A 19747-nucleotide genomic window follows, 5' to 3' on the forward strand; every position below is an offset into this window, starting at 1 on the left:
TCTCAGACTACGAAAATATTGGTCCAACAAAATATAATTGATACCATGTCCAATGCCTCACACTATTATTGTTTCGATTTGTATAGTTCAAAACATAGTTCAGCTTAACCTTAATTTGATACTTATACTTTTTGCATAGGCTTTTCCATAAATTTAGCATTTAGATTTTTCAGCAGCTTTGAAATTAGAATTTTCAAAACAAGTTCTTTAAACTGTCAGACGAATTGATTGTCCTTTACTTAGGCCGCATATGTCAATTAATTAGTTTTAGATTACTAGTCTTCTAACTAATGAAATAAGTAAGCTTTATAACGTTTTTCGTGAAGATACTTGAATACATCGTACACAAAAATGTATCTGCTGTAAGTGCATTTCACATCATTACTAGTTTTGCACATGACTTGACTTGCTTAGATAGCCAGTCATCATCCATCATCATTTAGCCGTTCAATCTCCGAGCTAGGCTACAGACTGACTTTTTCTCAATCGTTCACTCCTAGCAGAGTGGTCGTGATCATGAATTATCTATGAAGGAGAAGGAGGTAAAATCTTTTGGCATACCTCTCAATGGAGTGGTCCTATCCTTTTTGTATTGGTACCGGGAACTACTCGGCACTGATCTGAAATACTACAATGATTGTTAATTTGATAATTGATGAAATAAATTATTATTTATTTACTTTCTATAGGAGAAGTCCGCCAGACCCTGATCTAACAATCCTTCAAAAGCTGAAGGTATTTTTCGCGGGTCATTGGAAAGGTGTCGTGATATTTGTTACGCCACTAGTTTTCTTGTTCATGATAGTTGGTGGAAAACCGGTAAGATAATTATTAACTTCATTATAAAAAGTATTTTGTTAACTAACTTCGAAATAAGGAGGAGTTCTCAATTCGTCGAAATCTTGATATACATAAGGTTACTGTTTTGATTAGGTAGGTAGGTACTTAAGTACAAGCACGAGTTAACAGATTTCAAAAAAAAGTTTTTTGAAAGTGTTTTCAATAAAAAAAAAGAATTAATGATACTTCCAAGTTGGTCGCGAGGTCATCTTAAATTCAGGTTTCTGATAATTAACGTTTTGCAGAAATTTAGAAAATCAAATAAAAATCTTAAGTAGAGTTAGAAACGAATAAATTGTTTCAATTATTATAGTTTTATAATGTATTGAATATTTGAAAAAATACCCTACATGCCTCTACATTTTGTTTTTATGGCATAGATTTCTTTCCGGGGTGGGCATAAAAAGTCAAAACTAATGTAGTTATGGTAAATTAAAAAAAAAAATTGTTTCTTACTTTTAAACTTGTTTTCTACAGACTTACAACTGGTGTGGATACACCCTTATAATAATGGGTATATTTTGGATGACCGAATGTCTGCCGCTGCCTATTACTGCGCTTTTACCGTTGGTCATATTTCCTCTCGGCGGCGTGATGAGTACCATTGAAACTGCTTCGTGTTATATAAATGTAAGATATTAAATTCTATACGAGTTATAAAGGATGATGACGATATTCGAGGGAGGAAATATTGTAGAGGTAGTATAGTGGTAAAAATATCCGACTCAAAAGTGTAAGTTCCACAATACGCATCATGGTCTCCTGCCACTGCCTCTTTGTACATGTACTGCGCATTTGATCATGTTACTATTTTCTGAGTTACTGTTGGTTGCCCAGAGAGTATATCGCCTACGAAACGCAGATTATACATTTCTATTCGGCCCCACTGTACATTAGTAAGAATTATAAACGATGCTCTTACGATGACAGAAAACTTTGTGAATAAAATAGCACATTCAGCATATTGAATATGGATTGTGTTGTGATCCAAGTTTTGGAAGGATATTTTTTCTGTTGAATGTTTGGCAAGTCAGATTAAGAATAACCAGCTTTTTCCAATTTAAATCTGTAGTTATTTATACCTCTGGGCTTTTTGACAAACGCTAAAAGAATTATGATAAGTTTGATTTTTTGTTGTCTATATTGTTAGCAATTGAAATCTCTAACTAAATTCTAAACAATAAATTCAACCTTTTCTACTTCTTTCGCACATCATAAGCTTTAAATTATGTAGTTAGTATGTATACATAAATACCAGCAAAATTAAATGAAAAAATTGACTTTAGGATACAGTTCTGATGTTCTTAGGAAGTTTGATGCTGGCATATTCAGTGGAGCAGTCTGGCCTTCACAGGCGCCTTGCATATTGCACTATCAGGACGATTGGATACTCCCATGTCAAGTAAGTAAATAAAAACTGTTGCAACGTTGTAACAAAACTTCTGGTTTTGTCGAGTTTGTGTTGTCTTAAATAACTTACTTATGCCCACAACTTGGCTTGTACAAATCGGGAAGTTCCATTCTTCCTGTTCCTAAATCCTTTGTTGGTGCTCCTTTATTCTGTAGGCATAAGTAGTGATTGCATTTTTTTATATTTCGTAGTACCTAGTTAAAAGTAAGCCATCTGCATAATTCCAGTAGTAAGCCTTATGCAGATGGTTGATGATGGTGCATGCTATATATAGTGTTAAGTTGCTAGCCCATCTCCTAGTCTATTCGAAAAAAGGGAGTAGTTGGTTACCTTTTTATCTTCCCTATTCGCTCATTTATATCTTTTTTAGGTTATTACTGGCCATTTGTATTGTGACAACTTTCGTCTCGATGTGGATCACGAACACCGCGGCCACTACCATGATGGTGCCAATCATATTTGCTATACTTCGTGTTTTTGATTCGGTTCGTAAAGAATTGTAAAAATATATTTTACTTTTACGCGTAAAACATGTCAGATTTTCAAAATCAGTGAAATTAGTTTTTATGAGAACTGCTCTTTTTTTAAACGGTTTTATTAGAAACATCACAGCCGATTCGGATCTGATTCATTATATTCTCAGCAGTTTATTTACGCCATACTGCATGTAAATGTTAGAGATAGATAGTATTTAATTGGATTTATTTTAGAATTTTAACGTCAATGTTTTATTTTCTCTCGTCTGTCCATGTATGTTGTCCCTCAGTTCTTCAAAGTGTGTGTTTTTTTTTAATTACAGCAAGGTATCATAAAAATGTACGAAACTTCACCCGACGGTGAGAAATGCGCATCTGATATTACTGTTTGTTACTTCTGTTGTGCTACATATTCTGCTACAGTAGGTGAGATTGAATTATAGTAAATATTAATTGCACTATGTGCACCTAGGTAAATTATTCTTAGTATACTAGTTAATCTCAATCTCAATTATCATTTTTTGAATAGAATGCTTAGAATTGACGGTCTCTGTGGCGTAGCGGTAGCGTGCTTGTCTGTGACACCGTAGGTTTAGGTTCGAATCCCGGTCAGGGCATGATGAGAAACAAACTTTCTCTTATTGTCGTGAATGTCTATCTTTTTAAGTATTTATTATAAAATATAGTATCGTTGAGTTAGCATCTCGTAACACAAGACTCGAACTTACTTTGAGGCTAACTCAATTGTTTGGTCATTTCGAGAGAATGAATGATCGCAGGTTGACTAAGCAAATAAACAAGAAAAATGTAAATTGAAATGTTGGAAATGGCAGGACAGCGTCCCTTGATCAAAATGGGGACTTTCTGGCGAAAGTTTAGGTCAAACCACCCAAACTTGTTATGGATATGGATGAAGCAAAAGGTACAGGTAGCATTTTGTACAAAAAGTAGTACACAAGGATAGAAATAAAAAGGTGCCTTCTTCCCCTTCGGGAACTAGGTATTATTTTACAATATGTAAAGCAGGTATATCAAATAGTTGAACAAAGTTGAGTAAGTATTTATTACAAAAAAATTGTTGCATGTTTGATTGTATATTTCAGGTGGTATTGGTACTTTGATTGGAACTGGTACAAATTTGGTATTCAAAGGTTTATTTGAAACGTAAGTTTTGTATATCAAATTCATAAATTCAATATTGAAAAAGAAACGTATTAATTCTTTGTAAGCCAAATAACGACAATGTGAAATAAAAATGTATTTTTTATGTTTTCAGAAAATATCCAGATGTAAAAGAATATTTATCTTTTCCTTTATTCTCTGGTTTTGGAGTGCCCTATATGATTATATTGGAGCTATTCGTGTATCTATGCTTATCATTTCAATACCTAGGACTTGGTAGGTAAGCTTGAACATTGCATTATCTTTTAGACATACAATTGTTTTACAAATTGAATGAAACTCAAGTTTGGTTCAGCGCTTTAAGTACAGCGTTGCGAAGAACGAGATTATGGTGGCCCAGGATAAAGCTACTGAAGAAGGTTTATCCGGCAGTGAGTTTCACGACCCACTTTGGATAAGTCGAACAAGATTGATCATGACCAATTATTCGAGTATTCTGTATTTAATGTCCTTTATTGTAGACCTAAGAGTAAAATTGCTCAAAAAGTGAAGATAACGGATAAAGCAAAACTGGCGACACAAAGAGCAATTGCAGATGAAGTGAAAAAAATGGGGAAAATAACGTTTCACGAAATTGTGAGTACCCCAAAATTTATAGCCTTTTATGTTTTCTTCTTCATTCTGTCGTTCACTTTACGTTGTCATCTTCACTCACCGAGAAGAGCTCCGGAATGTTGCGTCTTTTGATCATGACCATGGATTAAGTTAGGTTTCTACATGAGGTGACTCATGCTGACCTCTTAAACCTTGGCCGAGTAACTTAAAAGCTGCACTATTCACTAAATACATACATAATATCACGCCGCTTTCCTCTAAGGTCTTTCCATTTGCCACGATATCTGCATACTTTTTCGCTTCAACCACATTCATAACTGACCTGAACTTTGCCAGGACGTCCTTAATTCTTAATTCTACTTTTAGATGGTGCTAATACTATTTGGAGGAGCAATTATTGCCTTCTTTTGTAGATCTCCTGAAATGTTTACTGGCTGGGGTGATACACTTGAAAGCTATTTTAATGTGAGCAAGAGAACGTACGTATGCCTTTTATTATGTTATATACCTCTTTTTTTAAAACGAGGTTTTTAGGAAATTGTCTGTATTACTTTTGAAGATTTTTTCTCTCTCTGTGCAACATCTCACTGAAATTGGTTAGTTTGTGTTTATTCGTTATAACATAGAAATACACATATCATCCTGCGGTAAACTTTAATTTTGTTTCTACCGTTTCAGTGGAAATTTCCTGAAAAAATAAGAGTAATGCTACTTCTTTTGTTTTGTCTTAATTTTGAAGTTTTCTCTCTATATTAAGTTATTACAAAATATTTCTTTTCCCAGCATAAGAGACTCTGCACTCTCGACATTTGTTTTATTCCTTATGTTCCTGCTTCCAGCGACTTTAACATTCTTCAAAAATTGCACTGCTAAATGTAAGTTTATTTCTAAACGTTCATGAAAAAAAGATTAAATTAATTTTCTAATATTCTATTATCGTGCTCCTGACTAATATTTTAAAGGAAAGTAATGTTTGCTACATTTCATCGAACGATACAGAAAATGGAGAAGTACTAGAGAGAAAAGTGAAGGGATCAGATGACAAAATTTTTTTATTAACTATTCCATTCCAAATTTTTTAGTATAATAGATAGATAAAACTCTTTATTGCACCATAAGAGTAAAACATACAAAGGCGGACTTATTGCTAAAGCAATCTCTTCCAGTCAACCTTTGGGTGGAAGGGAACCAAACAGGAGATTGGCGTTGGCGCAGAGCAAGATAAATAAATGTATATAATAAGTAGCATATTTTACGGTAGGGAACGAGAACTGGTAGAACATTGATATGTCAGTCAGTCATCACATTGTTCTTTTTTAAATTTAGATAAAAAGACGACAGTGAGTGCTATACGCACAGCCCAAACCGCTGTGTGTTAAAAAATGGTTTATATGCTCTCTCTAGTCTAAGAAAGGATTTCCCAAAATTCTGGCGGAAAATTAACGGGCCCATTCCGTTTACGCGGGCAGAGCCACAGACGCACATATACTTAAAATTGTGAATATAATGAAACGAAACGCAACTTCGTTTATTTTATGAAAAACGTTACTATATTTTGTATGTAAATATGTGCGTAACCAATATTTTTCTTTTTATTTAGTTCATGAACATCTACCAACGGCTCCAATTAGATCTGTTTTGGACTGGAAAACACTTAATGATGTAATGCCATATAGTTACATGTTTCTTTTGGGTAGGTATCAAATATTATATTTGCACTGTATAATGTGTATTTAACAAGACATAGTAGTCAATCATCATCATCCTGACATTATTTCCGGTGGTGAACTCACATCTTTGGAAAGAATTATTGATTTTGTTACTATGATCGTAATCAATGAAAAATGGAATGGGACAATGGAATAATGATATTCTCGTCGTCATTTAATGAATGAATCCTTATAGGTAAGGTTCCTCTTCAATGCTTGCGGAGGAGGTCAGATTAGAATCGATTTGTGTCAAAACTAGATTCACCCAATCAGGTTCGTGGTACGCGAACCCTGAGTTTCTTCTATAGAGAAGATTGCACGAAGCCACTAGCTATAGTTAGGTTATGATAGCTGCTACAGATGATGATAAAAAGATTAAGAGTAAAAGTCTATGTAATTTGGGTTCCGACCACTATCCCACCGCCATGGTTCTACCAACTTTCGCGACACCTTCCAATACAAATCGAATCATGGGAGGAGTGTTCTCGCATCTGCCCTCTAATAGCGCACTCTTTCTTGACTCCCTACAAAATCATTTAAGCGTCGTTTCTTTTTATTCTCTATTACTTCTTACTTTGTAAAGAGGAAATAAACGAATTTTTAATTTTTGAATTGAATTTTGAACTTCTTCTTCCTGGCTTTAATCCCTATTGCATCCTCACCACTCTAGAGAGTAGCCCGGGTTATGTCTTTCACCATGGATCCTGGATTAGGTGAGTCAGGCGGTTCCCGTCTGACCTCGGTTACCCTTTCAGGTAAACCTAACCCGTACTGGATCATATGGTTACAAATCCAGTTGCCTGAATGTGCAGGTTTCCTCACGACTTTCCTTACCGTAAGGGCGTCGGTTGGTTATCAAACTAATGTACATAACTTCTAAAATAGTCTTTGGTTCATGGCCGAGGTGGGATTCGAACTTGTGTCTGTGGTATTCGAATAGAGCCTTTTTTCAGTAAGAAATATTTTCAGGTGGCGGTTTTGCCATCTCAACTGCAGCAGCAGCCACTGGTATGAACGAGAAGATTAGCGAATTTCTGTCATTTATGAAAAATCTTCCGAAAGAAGTTGCACTCCTTGTTATCACGGTGATTGTGATTTTGGTCACTAACTTTGCATCAAATGTCGCAGTTGCTAATGTGTTCGTTCCGATATGTATGGTGATCGTAAGTTTTTTTTTACTTATTTTTTTTTTTGTATTTATTTACCCTAGGAAGAACTACCCTATATTTACTCTTGAAAGACTTGGCGTAGTTAAACCTTTAACATTACTCAACATCTTTTCGCTTGCCACAATTTCTGCTTTGCCTTACAACTACAATGTTAGTAAAAATATCAAAAACCTCAAAACTCTGAATATGTAGGTATACTCCAATTTCTACGGTATAGTACACTATGAAATCGGTCAAAGTCATCTCTTTCCCATGGATGTCGTAAAAGGCGACTAAGGGAACACATACATCTACCTAGTGCAAGCTTCCTGCATGAATGGTTTTGGCCGGACGTGATTCTATATAGGTATGTTAGGACATTAATCATTTATCTCATTAGTATTTTAACTCTGTATTTCCTACAACCGCAAGTTTTGCTCAATTTTCAGGCAGAAGAAATGAAGATGCACCCACTCTGGGCTTGCATTGCGGCTGGCTTCAGCGCGTCGATGTGTTTCATGCTGCCAGTTGGCACACCTGGGAATTTGATCGTCCAAGGGGCAGCGAATATCCGAACTATGTCCATGGTAAGTTGATAAATATGTTATACTAGAGGCCGCCCGCGACTTCGTCCGCATGGAAACCCTATCAATCCCGCGGGAACTCTGGGATAAAAAGTAGCCTATGTGTTATTCTGGGTCTTCAGCTACCTACATACCAAATTTCATGGTAATCGGTTCAGTAGTTTTTGCGTGCAAGAGTAACAAACATCCATACAAACTTTCGCTTTTATAATAGTAGTAGGATTATTAAATTTGGTATTTTTCATAACCGAAAAGTGTATCTCATCTTTGTGTGCTTCCAGTTGCATATTCCGCAGTTATGCTAAGGGTTTTGGGTTTGCTTTTTGCATCAATTAGGTCTGCAGCATCTAAAGTTTTCAGGCCGCATATGAAAATCTTTTTATGCGATGGCGAATACACTAATGTACTAAGTGCTATGGAGCCAATGCTTGCATGCTATGAGTATATTGAACGCTGTGCCGTTTCCGACCTACATGTTGCATACTAGCAACTTATCGACTGTATTTCTTTTCAGGTCAAATGCGGTTTTGCTCCAACTGTAACAACTATATTTATATCTTGGATGGCATTTTCATTTTGGGCGCCAATGATATGGCCCGACGTAAAGAAAGAAACACCTTTTTAGTATCTAGAAGTACTTTCTCGAGTGTAATTCAAATAATGTTTTGATGTTATATGATTTTGAGATAATAATAAATAAAGTAAACAATTTATTTATTAATTCATTTTTATTCTACTACACTTACCCTGTTAGATATGCCATAAATAACAATTTGGACTTAAAAAATGGCTCTAGACCATCTCGATTCATCATATTTTCCATAACTAATTTATTTGACATTAGCTAAAGACTTGCTTCTTTATCAACATTGTTATTTGAAAAAATAAAATGGCAGAATCTGCTCTTGATGACCAGGAGGCTGTTACTACCAATGAAGATAATATTAGCTCCGACAGCACGTAAGATTTCTCCGATTATGTTGAAACATATATACTCATTACGACTATATTTCTGGTTTGTGTTAATAATTATATCACCTTCAATACAGTCACTTGATCTTTTCTATTGGTGTTACTACAGTTTGTCTGCGAAGACTGTGAAATTGCTTGTGGTCAAATCAATTTGTCATGTGAAGGAATAAAATATTTTCTCTGGTGTGGTTTACTGGACAACCGAATCACAATCCCAGATTGGATTGCTCTTTTCAATCATTATACTCGTTTATTATTATCCGCGGACCTTCAAATGGGTTCTTTCAATGAGGTGAAATACAATCGGGACTGTGGAAAATGGGTTTTCAAAGTTATTTTTTCCAACATTCAGACATTAATATATTTTTTTGTATGCAGAGAAGATTTCTTGCTAACGTGGAAAGACAGATGCAAGTTTTTCATTTCTACATACTGGCGAGGTATTTTATGTCTGATTTTACCAATAATCAGTATACCGATCTTAACACCCTTTCCCCCAGAGGTAAGATCGCAATATTATTTTAATCAATGTTAAAAGCGACAATTAGCCGTAGGTATTCATTCCCGTGGCAATTTCGCGGTATTCTCTTAGGAGTCTCGTATATGTTTCAAGGAAATTATATCCCGAATCTTCGGTCTATCACACTAGTCTCATTCGAGTTGTCTAATAAACGAGATATAAGTGATACGATTTTGTCCCATTAGTCCCATGGGACTAGTGACACCAAATCTAGTTTCGTACGGCTAGTACCTATAGACCGAGTTTCTATAAGGACTTTTTATTGCACCACAATAAATTCCAGCAAATTCATATGAATGTAGAAATGGTTCTTTCGCAGAATATATCTAGCAAAATGTCGCGCCAACTTAGAATGAAATTTGATTTTAGGCAAAATCATAGGAAAATTCCGAAGCATGAGCAGGGATTCGAATCGAAGACGAAGGGTTTCAGCATTAATTTTAATTATTAATTTGAGGACACGAATTTCAGAAATATCAGTGGTGTGCCTATACTTTGATACTAATGGCTGTGTATTGGGTATCGGAATGCATACCATTGCCCATAACTTCATTCCTACCAATCGTCATATTTCCTCTGACCGGAGTAATGGACACAGAAACTACGTGCGCTTGTTATATGAACGTACGTGAAAATGTTAAACGAGTATAATACGATAAAATTGTGTAGTTATCTTCATATAATCCAATTGAATATATTAGTAGTATGTGCCGTATGGTTTCCGGGTGTCGTGTGGTTGTGGCACAAATATAAAGAATAGAATCAATCCATCTCTTCCCATGGATGGCGTAACAGGCGTCTAAGGAATCGGCTTATAAACTTGGGATTGTTTTACACGCCATTTTTACGCTGGATATGTTTTTGATCTGATCTTATATATTAACTATGTACAAATATATTGATATAATCAATGAATTTGTAGGTATCAGGTATGATAGTATATGGTACATGTACATTGAAGAAATATTTATTACTGAAATAATGATAGATCTCATGATGATAGATTATGGTAAAAGCTACACTAGATAAAAGTGCCCACACCCTTAGTCGTCTTTTACGATATCCACAGAAAAGCAATGGAGTGTTTCCATAAAGTTCCGGGAACAACACGGCACAACGGTAATATATACCTAACTAGCTTTTGCCCGCGGCTTCGCCCGCGCAAATGTATTTATATTATAAGGATACGCCATAAAATTTCACCCATTTTTTTATCCCGTATCGTGCGGGGCTGTTTTATGTTTATATTTGGTTTAAATTCATATGGCTTCTCCCGTCTTGTCCCGTCTCTTCTCGTTCTGTTCCGTCCCGTCCCAACCTGTTGTGTCCCGTCCTGCCCCGTCCAGTCCTATCCTGTCCCATCCCATCCTATTTAGTGCCATCCTGCTTTCCGCAACTGATACGTATTTTTTACTAACCAATATTTAAGACTTCTCGCACTTCGACACCTATCACTATCAAAAATATCAAATCTAATCAACAAATCAAAAATTTACTGAAATAGAGAGTAAAATAAGTTAAATAAGTCAAGTTAAAAGTTAATGAATAAAACGAATAATAATTTCAAATCAAAATATTTGTAGTGTGTAATATGTAGTTTCGCGTATGTCCGCTATGGGGCGCTGCTAAAATTACACGATAAAATATTTTACGCTACCTAGCTAAATGACGGTAACGAAACCATAGCGCGATCTATCTCGATGCCAACGCCATCTATCGAGCATCGAGACAACTCGTGATAGTTAATAGAAAATAAAATTCGGGTGTTTTATTTATGCATACCGATTACGCCGAGATTTATGGACCGATTTACGTGATTCTTTTTTTGTTCGGTAGAGTATACTTTCAAGTTGGTCCCGTTGTTACCTAGTCAGGATCTGATGATGTATTCCAGGGAAATCAAGGGCAAACCTCAAATTTACAGGCAATTACGTTTTTGACAATTTCATAGATCTGTTTAAGTATTTGCGTCTGATAGTCATCATCCCATGTGAATGAGCTGATGATGGAAGGTACAACTCCTCAACGGTTAGGAGTTGAAAGAAAGTTCTTAAGAAGTTATACGTACATGTGAGGCTATTAGGTTGACCTGATAATAAAAAGTAAATCTCATTAACGTTAAGAATTTAGGTGAAAATGGATGCGGACAAATTTCGTAGCTGTTTGTATGGGTAGTGTTAACACAAAATAGGGATTTAAAGGCGTGATGTTATTAATGTTATGCATGTATGTACATAATTATGTATGTTATTATGTATGTTAAAGAGACGACTGAAAGTTGTCATACAAAGTCTTTTTTTTTAAGGATGGGAAATCATCAAATGACCTCTCCCGCTCTGGGTGGAACGGAAGGGAGTGTCAGACTTTTAGTGACTAAAACCCACCTCGTTCCTTCAGTTGCCCTTTGCGTTCCGGGGCCACGGTATCTCGTTAGAACTTTCCCGCAGCCCCGGCTCAGTTTATCCCGTTTCCCCCCCTTGGGGGTTGACATTTCAAAAATCCCTTCTTAGTGCTCACTTATGTTACTAAAGGAACCTCTGTTCAAAATCTCAGACTCCTATACCGAGCGGTTTCGGCTGTGCGTTAATAAATCAGTCACCTAATCGCACCCCCTAAATCACGATTGGAGGGTAGTTTGAAAAAACTTATAATGTCAAACATATTTACTTGCCTATGTACGTGTTCATGCCAAGTTTCAAGTTTATAAACCCAAGGAATAAGATTTTTCATAGAAACGTTTTTACCCCTTTTCCCCCCCTTGGGGGTTGAATTTCCAAAAATCTTTTCTTAGTGCTCCCCTACATATCCCAAGGAACCTACATTCCAAATTTCAGCTGTCTACGACCAGTAGTTTCGACTGTGCGTTGTCTGTCAGTCAGTCACTCAGTAACGGAAGAGTTTTATATATATAGATAGTATGACATGAATTAACTAATATAGTCCACTTATCCCATTGATGAGGGCATGGGCAATTACGTACAAATCTGTTTTTATAGGATACAATACTGATGTTTCTTGGAAGCATGATACTGGCGGCAGCAGTAGAACAATCAGGTTTACATGTCAGAATGGCACTATGCGCTATAAGAGCGATTGGCTATTCCCATTACAGGTAAATGATGATGATAGGTACTGATGATAGGAACCTACTAATAAAATATAAGAGGAGATATAGACAAGACAGAGGAAACGTTGTTTATTCATTCTTTTTACAAAGCAGAAAAGTTGAATGATATACCTAAAATTGTGTTTTTAAATAACCTTAGCAAATAGAAATCAATTGAGTAGTTTCTTCTTAAGCTAGTTAATTCTATTTATTTATCTTGCTCTGCGCCAACGCCAATCTCCTGTTTGGTTTCTTTCCACCCGCTTAGTCCGCCTTTGTACCATCTCTATCTGCTTTGTGCTGTTTTGTATGTTTTACTCTTATGGTGCAATAAAGAGTTTTATCTATCTATCTCATTATTTTAGCTGTTGTAATCTTTAAATATTTCGGGGCCTAGAGACTTTTCAAAAATTTTCTTAGCCCTTTGTTCGGTCTGCACGCATACCTTAATAACAACAAGCCAGACGTAAGTTAGTTAATTAAAAAGTTAAAAAAAGGAATAATTTTACGTTTGGTCTTCAGGTTGCTCTTTGCAATGTCGTTTATGACCATGTTCATTTCAATGTGGATAACGAACACTGCAGCTACTACCATGATGGTGCCAATTAACTTTGCTCTCTTGAAGGTATTTGAGGACGTAAGTAAAAATAAAGTTATATTTGGTCAACAAGTACATCGTATGTTTACGATAAGTGTAAACACTTACATATATATTATGACGGATTTATCCCTTACGGGGTAGATAGAGCCAATAGTCTAGAAAATACTGAATTGGCATCTTGAGCTATATGCCTAAATAGAATTGAGATTCAAACATTTCCTACAAGAAAAATCCCAAGTTTTAATCCAAGCCTCAGTCGCTTTTTACGACATCCATGTCATAAAAGGAGGAGAGATATGGAATGGTCTTATTCTAACGTGCCGCGAATCACAAGACCACAAGAGCCACACAAGCATTTTCTACATAAATAAAATAAATAAATTACGTTTTCCTCGTGGACCAACTGATATGCACAACTAGTTATGCCATCCTAGTAAAGAATGCTACGTACCTGTATGTATGTGTATGTATGGGATTCTGTTGGTTCGATTAATGTAGCTCAAAAATCCACGCTGGTTGAGGAAGTGGGGACGCCAAACATTGATAACTCTCGTATAAAGCGTACGAAGGCAATATTAGTTCATAGTCGTTTTCATCTAATAAAAATCCAAATGATTGTGTAGAAACTAATATTGATTTCAGCAACAACTCCTTACAATATACGATAAAACTGTTGAGGGTGACCTCATCGCGTCTGACATGACTACTTGTTACTTTTGTGCTACTACATTTTCAGCAACAATTGGTTAGTTACTCAAATGTTTGACAAAGCCTTGATTTTGCTCAGCTTTTTAATCCGAATATTGCCGATTATCGAATGATATCGTTTATTTCACGATAGGATGATGATAGTTCGATTAAGGTCTAAGTTTACTTAATGTTTGAGCTAGCCTGAAAAAAGTTATGATTACATACATATATACAGTTTTGATAAGACAAAAGATCACGTTTAGCTAAATGATGAAGATTTAAATAGTGACAGGTATTCAAATGCTCTTAATCGTTATTTCCTAGGTATAATCTTTATTAACGTGGTTTTCAGGTGGAATAGGCACTTTAGTGGGTACTGCAACTAACTTGGTATTCAAAGGATTGTTTGCAAAGTAAGATTTATTTTACTTTTTAAACTTAAAAAAAGATCCGATGTCGAGATCTACCATACTCTAGAAGTACCTATATACATAGGTGTAACTTGTCTTAATGAGAATAAATGTCTTTAAACCTTAAACCTTATAGGTTCTTTCAGGCAATAAAGTGGTCACGAGTATAGAAATCGGGATAATAAAAGAAAACAGATATTCCATGTTTTATTTGAACATATATAAATGTTTACTGCTGTGTAGTGTTTACCGAGCAGTTAAGTTGTCAAAAAGAAAAAAGCTAATTACATCTTTGTTTCAGAGCTTATCCTTCAGCGCCGGAATATTTGTCGTTTCCAAAATTTTCAGCCTTTACCATTCCATATATGCTTGTTTTGGAAGCAGCCATGTATTTATACTTACTAGTAGTATATTTTGGATTTTTAAGGTAACAGGTACTACTTGAGATAGGCTTAAATAACGAATAACTACCGAAATTGTAAAAACAATGTAATGTAAAATAAGAACACGAAGAATAATTTTCTCTGAATACATAGAAACTACCTATTTTATTTAAAGGCCAAAAAGCAATGCAGCTGAACTTGCTAATATACCACAAAAAGGTATTGACGCGGCGAAACAGCAAGTCAAGGAGGATTGGATAAAGTTGGGTAGAATAACATTTTGGGAAATCGTAAGTAAAACCAGAATAAAATAAAACCTCATTAGGAGCAAGAGAGAATTCAAGTAAGGGTTAGCAGAGGCTACAACTTTTTACTTGACAATCTTTGCAGACTTGTTTTGCTTTATCCACATGAAACAATATTTTCATGAATATTCGTTAGATTTATCACTCTTTCATTAGAACGCCGCAGATTTGTCTAAGATAAGATACTGGCTATTTTTATAATTATTCCACCAAAAACATGCCTCTGGGAAAGAGGCGTGATTTTATATAAAAATCATAGTGGACTAAAATTTATCCTTTTTTTAGATGGTCATCATACTGTTTAGTGGCGCTATGCTGTTGTTTTTCTGCCGATCTCCGAGAATATTCATTGGATGGGGTGATGAAATTTCAAACTACTACAATTTAAATGATTATAAATTGTAAGATTTCTAATATAGAACTGACCACACACATTAATAATACCTAACTCAAAATATTATATTTTCATATTTCATAAGGGTGACTGGTAGATCAAGTTTAAGCATTAATTTTACCTGTTAAGCCTAAAAGCTCAATACAGTTGTTAAATTAAATATTTAAAAGAGGACGCTGAATAAACTATCAACGCACAGCCCAAACAGCTGGGTCTAAGGTTCTGATTTTTTTTTTGTTTTTGTGTAAATCTAGGGGGCATTAAAAGAGCAAATGTATAAATAAATTAAATGTCTACCCCGCAAGAGATATAGACGTGACTATATGTATGTATGTTTGTATGTATAAATAAATTTTATTTCAGCGTTCTAGATTCCGCTGCAGCTATGTTGGTTTCTTTTTTGATGTTTCTGCTACCAGCAAATTTAGATGTTTTCAAAAATTTGAATAAAAATATTGGTTAGTGAGTACCACATAATGTAATAAAGTACCACATAATGTTCTTAAAATATTTAGACCCATAAACCTGTCACTATCTAAATCTCGATTCCTTTATCCAGGTTAACGTAGCTTTTCATTTTTATAGAAACAGTTAGCACTGTATACCCTATAAAAGATGTATAAGGAATGGACGAAAAAATAAAAATAATGAACAATTTCTGTTTTCAGACATCAATGATTTGCCAACAAAGACTATTCCATCAGTGCTTGATTGGGCAGAGCTAGACACAAAGTTACCATACAGTTTCATGTTTCTTTTAGGTAAGAATTCTATTCGCGGCTTTATTCGCCCACGACAGTCAAAGAGACAAAAAATTTTATTCATTAAAGAAAAATTCACATCATGTTTGGAAAATATAACTAAATAGGTTTAAATTAAGTATGAAAACAAAAAGCAAAAAGTGAAAAGAAACTGTTTAGTATCTACCATACAATTGACTGATAATCTCATCAGTGAAGCGAAAAAAAATTACATTTCCATGTAATTAAGGTACCTTGGGAATGTAATTTCTTGTCGCATTTTGCTCTTTGTCCAAACATACGGTGAAAATTTTCATAGTACCTAAATAAAAATTCACCCTGTATTTTTGTTATCAGGTGGCGGTTTTGCTTTGTCTGAAGCTGCAAAACCAGAACATTCAGATTTGAATGGTAAAATAGGAGAGTTTTTGAAAACCATGAAGGATTTACCCAATTGCATTATAATACTGCTCATAATTATATTTACTGTTTTTGTAACTAATTTTGCTTCAAATGTGGCAGTGTGTAATGTAATCGCACCTATAGTCATGCAGTTGGTACGCTATATATCCTTAAGTACCGAGTTCGCATCTTTGGTTAACCTCGCAAAGAAAAGAGAAAAAATAAAACATGATAACCTTGCCCCGCGGGACTACTGTGACCAAGTCATTTGAATTTTTTAAACTATAAGATAGACAGTATTCCCACCGGAACAAGAAAAACGGGATTTTGGTTTCACTCTAATATAGAAATATATTCCTTCATACGGGTCAAATCACACATATTTAACAAAATCCAAATTAATTCATGACTTTTGTTATGACGATATTATATTTTAAAATAAAGACTTATATACGTAAACATCCAAGATCCAAGCCAGTCATAAAAGTTTGTTACTCATCATGAACTGACCGACTGACAGGCCCGGAACCCTAGGTTCAGTGGCGAGAATCCGACAACTGCGCCTAACAGGCCCCGTTATTAATCAATTTGTCTCCATCTTTCAGGCTAAAGAAATAAACCAAAATCCTCTATGGTATATTATAGCTGCAGGTTTATCAGCATCCTATTGCTACTGTCTCCCTGTTGGAACTCCTGGTAATCTTGTTGTTCAGGGAGCAGCGAAAATTCCAACTGGGAAAATGGTTTGATTTACTTCCATACCAATATTATTAAGAGAAGATGCATATTTTCCTATTTTTATTTCGAACGAAAAATTTGAACTACTGGACTGATTTTTACGAAATTTAGCAGAATATTTAATAAATCTCTTCAGGAATAACATAGACTACTTTTCATGGAAATTAAATAATATTTAAACAAATTCTGGAACACCTGGGAACCACTTCGTTGTTCATGTATAGAATTACTACAATTAATACAACTCATAATTATCATTAATACAATTCATAGATCAGAAAGGCGCAGATAAGTAGATGGAGTGGTCTTAATATATTTCAAGATGGTTTCTTAGTCTGTACCTGAAAATATGAGTGGTCCTAAGAATTTTACCATTTATCTCACTAGTCCCTTTGTGTTGTCCCACGGTGGGCCAAGTGGGATGATGCCACTTAATTTTACTAATCTAGTCAAGAGTCGACTGGATTTTTTTGTTTCAGATAAAAGCTGGGTTGGGGCCGACAATAACAACTATATTGATATCGTGGATTGCATTGTATTTCTGGGCTCCAGTTGTTTGGCCAGACTTGCATATTTTACCACATTGGGTTAACTAAGTTATGTGTTTGATGATTCCCCCCTGTATTGCCCACATTATTTATTAATCTGTACTATAAAATAAAAAAAAACAAAACATAGTGTTTCTTTTAAATATTTTAAGGAACCTAGTAATACGCATTACAACATGGTCATTCCATTTTTTCATAACATTGAAAGGGGCGGGTAGACGGGAGTAGTATTAATAAATAATTAAAATAATTGATAATTAATAATATTAGTGTGTAATATTTAATCACGTCAAAGGATAGGTCAGGTATATTACAATCTTGAAGCCACGTACGTTCAAAGCTAAAAGTTTACAAATAAAACAAATTTTGTTTAAATAAATTTATATTTAAGTAATTCCTAGTTAGAAGACTAAAATAAATTCATTAGAATAATTGACGTAACATAAATACTTGTAAGATGTGATGTAACCGGGCGGGCAAGATCCAGTCACAGATTACATTAAATACGATAAAAGAAACAGAGTTAAGAAGAATGGAGAACACGAAACAAGTGGTAATAGAAATTGCTTTTCTTTATTATTCTGATTACGGTGGTATAATAATTGAACTACCATTTTAGTTTGGTTTCACTATTAGAAATCAGACAATTTTTTATGAAATATAACAATTCCTGTTGATATAATTATTACATCATAAATTTATTATTATTAGACTATTGTGAAGTTTGTAAGCCGAGAAGGTCAAACAAACTTGACAATTGTCATTGGCAGCGTGAAGGCATTGGCATTGGCCATTAATATCCATTAAAAAAACAATATTCATTCTTACTCCCAATATCAAACTAAAGGAAAGCTGGTCTTCTTCTTCGAGTATATTCTCAAATAATCACGGCGGTGCCGCTGTAGTTACTTCTTCAGTGGTCGAAACGACACTGTAAGGCTCAATATTCATTCCGAAGATACTTGGAGCTAAATAACACAGCGTAGCGTAAAGTACTAATGCGGATATTAAGCATGGTATCAATGAATATTTAAGCTGAAACAAAAATAAATTTTACTTTTGTGAGGTTACACTTACAGCGCCATGGACTGGACACGGTCCTGTCAGTTCAGGGACGCAAAAAGGTTTCCAGTTTCAATGTATTTAGAGAAGACCATTATTTTAGGGAAGACCTGGATGCTAAATTAGCAATAAAAGTAGGATGGAACCTATTGGGTCATGAAGGCCCCTAAAACAAATATTTTTTGTGCGCGGAGAAGAGCGAGTAAAATATTAACACGTTGAACGCCAGACGGCACACCGGTGGGCCCACTGACATAATCCGTTCGGGCCGTAGTGAAATTGCGTTTTCCGTAATTTTTGGCCATTTCGTTTTATTGCACCAAACGATTACAAATACGTTATTTCGTAATGTAGGCTATTTATTTTCTTGAATTATTACCAAAAAAGTGGAAATATTGAACTAGGCACACCGGTGACCCCCGCGGCCCGAACGGCAGGAATTTCGTAAATCCTTCTCCGCTGGCCACGGGGTCACGCAGCGGCCCACCCCGCGCCCCGCTACCACTCCGGGCTTGCTTTCGCCGTGAGCGCAGCCAGCCATTTTAGTAGCAAAATCAAGGACTACACGGAAGGACGTACGTCGCTAACAATATTTTTGCTATTGTTTTGTATTACGGTTAAAAAATGGCTAAAAATCAGGCAAAGAAAGTGGTAACCTACTGCTCTACCTGCCCTAATAAACCATCCATATGTTTGGAATGTTTTAATGAAGTTCACTCAAAGTCATGAATAAGTAAGAACTTAAAAGAAAGTCAAATCACAAACATGAAAGATGTGTTTTTTGATAATTTTTTAGCATTTTTTTTTAATTCATAATGTCCCTTTGCTGGGAAAAGATCTCCTTATAGGATATGATATTGAAAGGTTTTTTGTGTGTTTTGATAATTTTTTAGCATTTCTTGAACTAGTAATGTCCCATTGCTGGGTAAATATCTCTCATGTTTCGTATTTTCTCTACAAGATGTTATAAT

General features: G+C 35.1%; 2 protein-coding genes across 2 annotated transcripts; both read left to right on the top strand.

The window, feature by feature from the left end:
* Positions 1-351: 351 nt before the first annotated feature.
* Positions 352-8530, top strand: LOC106141246 (protein I'm not dead yet). Its single transcript, XM_060946893.1, has 16 exons — positions 352-362; positions 690-819; positions 1318-1470; positions 2127-2242; positions 2622-2736; positions 3051-3153; positions 3831-3891; positions 4004-4129; positions 4371-4485; positions 4831-4943; positions 4999-5004; positions 5248-5339; positions 6065-6157; positions 7143-7336; positions 7771-7908; positions 8420-8530. Exons 1-16 carry the CDS (start codon positions 352-354, stop codon positions 8528-8530), a joined length of 1677 nt encoding a protein of 558 aa, XP_060802876.1.
* A 264-nt stretch (positions 8531-8794) lies between these two features.
* LOC106141257 (protein I'm not dead yet-like) lies at positions 8795-17762 on the top strand. Its single transcript, XM_013342909.2, has 15 exons — positions 8795-8865; positions 9256-9379; positions 9869-10021; positions 12394-12509; positions 13026-13140; positions 13747-13849; positions 14147-14207; positions 14506-14631; positions 14763-14877; positions 15178-15293; positions 15650-15744; positions 15955-16047; positions 16384-16583; positions 17034-17171; positions 17646-17762. Exons 1-15 carry the CDS (start codon positions 8795-8797, stop codon positions 17760-17762), a joined length of 1743 nt encoding a protein of 580 aa, XP_013198363.2.
* Positions 17763-19747: the final 1985 nt, after the last annotated feature.

Source organism: Amyelois transitella, chromosome 12 (genome assembly GCF_032362555.1).
Source record: "Amyelois transitella isolate CPQ chromosome 12, ilAmyTran1.1, whole genome shotgun sequence".
Taxonomy (NCBI): Eukaryota; Metazoa; Arthropoda; class Insecta; order Lepidoptera; family Pyralidae; genus Amyelois; species Amyelois transitella.

Excerpts from the sequence above, each read along its gene's own strand:
- LOC106141246 (XM_060946893.1), top strand. Across the intron at positions 4,130-4,370 it reads CAATACCTAGGACTTGGTAG|ACCTAAGAGTAAAATTGCTC; the intron begins GTAAGCTTGAAC and ends CCTTTATTGTAG. Across the intron at positions 7,337-7,770 it reads TTCCGATATGTATGGTGATC|GCAGAAGAAATGAAGATGCA; the intron begins GTAAGTTTTTTT and ends CTCAATTTTCAG.
- LOC106141257 (XM_013342909.2), top strand. The coding sequence starts at position 8,795 with ATGGCAGAATCTGCTCTTGATGACCAGGAGGCTGTTACTACCAATGAA. Across the intron at positions 10,022-12,393 it reads CGTGCGCTTGTTATATGAAC|GATACAATACTGATGTTTCT; the intron begins GTACGTGAAAAT and ends CTGTTTTTATAG. Across the intron at positions 13,850-14,146 it reads TACATTTTCAGCAACAATTG|GTGGAATAGGCACTTTAGTG; the intron begins GTTAGTTACTCA and ends CGTGGTTTTCAG.